The sequence below is a fragment of the Oryzias latipes genome, chromosome 15, assembly GCF_002234675.1.
Source record: "Oryzias latipes chromosome 15, ASM223467v1".
Classification (NCBI taxonomy): Eukaryota; Metazoa; Chordata; class Actinopteri; order Beloniformes; family Adrianichthyidae; genus Oryzias; species Oryzias latipes.
In genome coordinates this window covers 28,372,393-28,377,657 of record NC_019873.2, presented here as the reverse complement: position 1 = coordinate 28,377,657, position 5,265 = coordinate 28,372,393, and the positions used below count along the sequence as shown (strand labels likewise).

The following is a 5,265-nucleotide window of genomic DNA, read 5'->3' as shown; positions in this document are numbered from 1 at the left end:
TTCCGCTGCTTTGACTCCCCCACTCGTAACTGTCGGCTGCCAGGCTGGGGAGCAGAAAAACACCACACACCCCCCCGTTAGAGTTTCACGCTCAGACGGACTGAGGCGGGAAAACAATCAGCTGGTTTTTACCTGGCCTGGATGTTCTGAGGCATGACGCTCCACGCCAGGTCGTCGTCGCTGTCGTAACGCCGGGGGTTGTCAAAGAAGTAAGCCCGGGAGGAGAAGACGTGACCGGGAAGACCGGAGCTGCTCTGCAGGAACCAAAAACACACCAGCGTGTTTTCAACCGTTCCTGACATCTGAGCCCAAAAACTCTTCTGAGCCGAGCAGATTCTCCACCGAGCCAACGGAAAACGTGGGTGAAATAAAATCCCAGAAAGAAGACGGTGAGAGGGGAACGGATGCAGATGGAGACCAGACTTATACAAACCAAAATGTGGGGTTCAATGCACATTTCCTCATTTATTTGGTAGTTTTTCACCTTTTCTAATTAGTTAATTAGCAACACCTGAAGAAAAGGTTTGATAAACGTTGCTCACCTGTACTCGGGATTGAGGAGGAGAGCAGGGCTTGGACTGGGGCTGGGACTAGGACTGGGACTAGAGCTGGGACTGGGAATAGAGCTGGGACCAGGACTAGAGCTGGGAATGAAGCTGGGGCTGGGACTAGAGCTGGGACTGAAGCTGGGACTGGGAATAGAGTTGGGACTAGGACTGGGGCTGGGACTAGAGCTGGGAATGAAGCTGGGACTGGGACTAGAGCTGGGACTGAAGCTGGGACTGGGAATAGAGCTGGGACTAGGACTGGGACTGGTACTAGAGCTGGGACTGCACTAGAGCTGGGACTAGGACTAGAGCAGGGACTGGGGCTGGTACTAGAGCTGGGCCTGAAGCTGGGACTGGGACTAGAGCTGGGACCAGGACTGGGGCTGGGACTAGAGCTGGGAATGAAGCTGGGACTGGGACTAGAGCTGGGACTGAAGCTGGGACTGGGACTAGAGCTGGGACTAGGATTAGGACTGGGACTAGAGCTGGGACTGCACTAGAGCTGGGACTAGGACTAGAGCAGGGACTGGGGCTGGGACTAGAGCTGGGACCAGGACTGGGGCTGGGACTAGAGCTGGGAATGAAGCTGGGACTGGGACTAAAGCTGGGACTAGGACTGGGGCTGGGACTAGAGCTGGGGCTAGGACTAGAGCTGGGACTGAAGCTGGGGCTGGGACTGAAGCTGGGGCTGGGACTGAAGCTGGGACTAGGACTGGGGCTGAGACTAGAGCTGGGGCTAGGACTAGAGCTGGGACTGAAGCTGGGACTGCACTACAGCTGGGACTAGAGCAGGGACTAGGAATGGGGCTGGGACTAGAGCTGGGACTAGGCCTGGGGCTGGGACTAGGCCTGGGGCTGGGACTAGAGCTAGGACTGGAGCTGGTTATGTTTACTGACTGCTACTGGGTTTTTTTTTGTTTGTTTTTTTATTAGCCACTTTGTTATTTTTTAAATAATAACTTATCAACAGACTGAGATTTTGTCTCTAAATGCTGATTTTTTTCAGAATAAGTAAATAAAAAAACGGTCGTTCCTGAAGGTGTCATCCGCATTCCTGTTAAGAGATCAAACCAAGTAAGTGGGGGCCTCACCCTGTCCAGGTCAGGCTTCCGAACCCTGAAGAAAAACACGACGAGCGACGTGGGCAGCAGCTCCCACACAAACAGAATCACCCCAAAGATGATGTAGCCTTTGTCGCCCAGAGTCGACTGTAAATCTGCCTGAAAGACAAACACAATAATGATGCCGATCTGACGAGACTCAAACTTTTAGGTCTAAAAAATAAAAAACAAACAAGAAAAACTTAAAGCTGGGAGCGGCGTCGTGTGGCCCACAGGCACTACTCTGCCCCGCCTCCCCTTTTTGACGCGCCCTGACTGGCTGAGCGGATGTTACATTGGTCTACATCACGATCGCGTCAAATCAATCGTTTTAACTTGCAGCTGGTACTAAAGATGATTTTTATGGGGGAAAAAACCCACAAAAAAACAAGATGGCAACCTCTTTGTAAGGTCAAAGATCAATGTAACATTGAATGTTTTCTTTACCATATTGTGCATAAATGTGAAAATAGCCTCTCTGGCCATCCCATAATAACGTTAAAGCTTTCCTTGGATACCCCCGACATGTGTAGTTTGGTTTCATTAGTGGATTTTTTTGCAAATATTTAAGTTCGAGCCGCATACGAGATTTTGGTCCCGCTCATTTTTTTTAACGGTTTCTCCCGCTGTGATGTCACTTTTTTTTCCATTTCCTCCGAATACTGCTAAAGAATACTGAAGAGTTGTGAAAACAATCTGATCCTTCGGTCCAGGACGGATGTGGGACAGAAAAAGTCCAGTGTGAAGCGCATTCAAGAATCCCCGTGCGTGCAGCGCGGCCCGTGCAGCGCGGCCCGTGCAGCGCGGCCCGTGCAGCGCGGCCCGTGCAGCGCGGCCCGTGCAGCGCGGCCCGTGCAGCGCGGCCCGTGCAGCGCGGCCCGTGCAGCGCGGCCCGTGCAGCGCGTCGCATGTGTGTACATAGCATTAGAGTTTCTACTTTGCCGCCGGAAGAGCGGCAGAGGTGGCTCACCTGGTCGGACACGTTGTACCAGTCGAAATCAAAGGAGTTGATGTTCTTGTCGGAGAGGCCCAACACCACCAGGTTGTAACAGGCTCTGGACGCGAACAGGAGGATGACCACGGTTCCGACCACCGTCACCTGGCAAACGGACGTGCCCTGCGCGGGATCGCACGCATCAGCCGCGTCTTCACGCGGGACCGGTCACATCAACGGGAACTCGTCTTACCTTGGACTCCAGGTAGATGTTAGCCAGCGACATCTTTGCGATCTTGTAGAGGCATAACGAGAGCGAGATGGCGCCCAGGACGAACAGGGTGTCGTTGATGGCCACCCTCACCAGCACGACGGTTCTGGCCTCTGCGAAGGACGTCCTCGCCAGCAGGGCGCAGACCAGGTTCACCACCAGGAACAGCAGGCTGACGACCAGGAAGACCACGTAGAGCAGCAGCCTGAGCGTCACAAAAACAGACGTTCGGTTTGGGCTGCGCCGGACTCAAACTCGGAGAGTCCTGCACCCACCTGTACTTCAAAAGCTCCGGAGAATACTTGGACTTGGCTTTAAAAACAACCTGTGGACGACACGAGACAGGATGTTTACTGAGGTAGCAGCTCTTCTCACTTCCTTGTTCCCGCTCCTCGCTTGGAGCTGGTGAAACAGGAACTTAAGGTTGCATTTAAAGCACACAGAAGCCAGAGTGGGTCTAAATTGTCAACAGCGGTTCACATCAGCACAAGAGGATTAGGCTAAAAATACACTTCAGGCAGGGAGGCTCTTAGTCGATGTGTGGATTATGTAAGTGGCCAGAGAAATGATTCATCGCATGGCAGAGCCTGTGGAGCTGAAAGCCACAGGTAAACAACAACAGAAATGACAACACCTGAGTTCCTCCACAGCCCGGGTGCCACTTTCACCTCCTGCTGTGAAAACAATCACCAACAGATCATGTCATCCATTCAAATGCGTCTAGAAATCCCCTTTTCACCCTTTTAGAGCCCTAGTTCTTCAATAAATAACCAGGAACGGTGGTGTTTTTCTTTATCCTAAACTGATTTTTACGAGAGCGACTCAAAGTCCAGCCAAAACTCAAGTGACACCGTCTGAACTGATAACAGACATTTCAGATTCAGCCTGAACGTTACACAACACCCCAACAAAATTCTGGAGTCTCCTCTTTTGTTGGGACGTTCCCAGATTTTCCCCATCTTCTCTTGAGGAGCCGGTTTTCAGTAAATGATGGAATCAAACCACCGCTCTCCACGGACGTCATGACTTTCCTGGGTGAATTATGAACAAATAAGGCAGGCAAACACTAAGGCCAACCAACCTTACATTCAAAATATTTATGTTTTTCCATTTTTTGGAACTTTTATTTACCTCTTTTTTGGCTACTAGATTCATCTAGTGTCACATTTCAAAATAAGGCCAAACAAATGACATACCTACATTTATATTTGATAATAGAAAATAGTTTTTAGTGGTTCATCCATTCACATCGTGCTAAATTAAGTGGAGTCCTGGAACAAATGGTTCAAGGAGTTAAGGTTCATTGCAGGATTTACAAAAAAGTTGAAGTTTTTATTGTGCATTAATTTATAATATTGATTAAATTTATTATATTTAATTATTCCAATTCTAATCATTGTTGAGCTCTATCTTTAAACTTATATGTTTTGATTGTTTTTTATATTATTTCAATGATTCTGTTTTTTAATTGGAAAATGTAAAATTGCAAATTGATCAATTCTTGATTTTCTCTCTCGCTTTTTTTCTTTGAATAATGAATAGATACTCAGAATGAGTCTCCACATGTGTGAACACGAATGTGCTCAAATCTGATCTGAGTCTGGTTTAAGGGGCCCCCAATGGAGGTCTGGTCCCCAGAAACCCTCGCGGCGCCCCTGCAGCCCCGGAACTCACCTGAGCGAAGTACAGGTTCATGAGGCAGAGCGTGAAGAACTGCAGGCAGACGGGGAAGCAGTAGAGCAGCCAGAAGGGGAACGGCGTCAGCGCGTTGGCCGCCAGGAAGTTCTGGAAGTAGAAGGAGAAGAGGACGGTGCGCAGGGCGGCCCACAGCAGGCACAGGAACAGGAAGACGGTCTGGTAGCTGACGCGCTTGTGTCGGTACCGCAGGACCAGCCAGAGCTGCACGTAGATGAAGAGGAAGAGGAGGGAGTAGAAGACGGTGTAGACCACCGTCAGGCCCAGCTTGACGTAAGGCGGGACGGCGGGGCTCAGAGTTGGCGCGGGCGCGTCCATCGGGGCAGCCTCCCGCTCCTCCTGCGCCTCCTCCACGACCTGCCGCAGAGACCTGCCGGGTTGACCACCAAAGCCACCTCCGTCCGTGACCGTCCGGGCTCCCGGGCCCCGCTGAGCGGAGCTAGAACGCAGGACTGGCGGAGGGAAGCGGAGCTCCGGATGCGACCGTGAACGCAGCGGGGAAGGAAACCAGGCCGACTTCCTTCAGCTGAGCCGCGCACTGCCCGGCAGGGAGGCACATGATCGGGATGAGCCTCGGCGGAGTGTCGGCGGATGCAGGAAGCTGCTGGACGCTGCGGCTCCGCAGGACCGGCCTCCCTCCTCCCGCACGCACGCGAGCGCGCTCCTGACGCGGCGCTGCGTATCAGCTGACGCACGCGGCTGCACCTTTAACCCCGT

At 51.8% G+C, this 5,265-nt stretch overlaps 1 protein-coding gene across 1 annotated transcript in view; it reads right to left on the bottom strand.

Annotated features, from left to right (window-relative positions):
• Nucleotides 1–5,265, bottom strand: part of LOC101170297 (integral membrane protein GPR137B) — a 5,848-nt gene extending 583 nt beyond the window's left edge. The window contains exons 1-7 of the mRNA XM_004077484.4: nt 4,528–5,265; nt 3,129–3,178; nt 2,836–3,058; nt 2,619–2,765; nt 1,640–1,768; nt 133–254; nt 1–44 (exon numbers count right to left, since the gene is read on the bottom strand). The exon at nt 1–44 is cut by the window's left edge and continues 583 nt beyond it. Coding sequence (XP_004077532.1) covers nt 1–44; nt 133–254; nt 1,640–1,768; nt 2,619–2,765; nt 2,836–3,058; nt 3,129–3,178; nt 4,528–4,866 — 1,054 coding nt within the window. The 5' untranslated portion in view covers nt 4,867–5,265. The remainder of the gene's footprint in view (nt 45–132; nt 255–1,639; nt 1,769–2,618; nt 2,766–2,835; nt 3,059–3,128; nt 3,179–4,527) is intronic.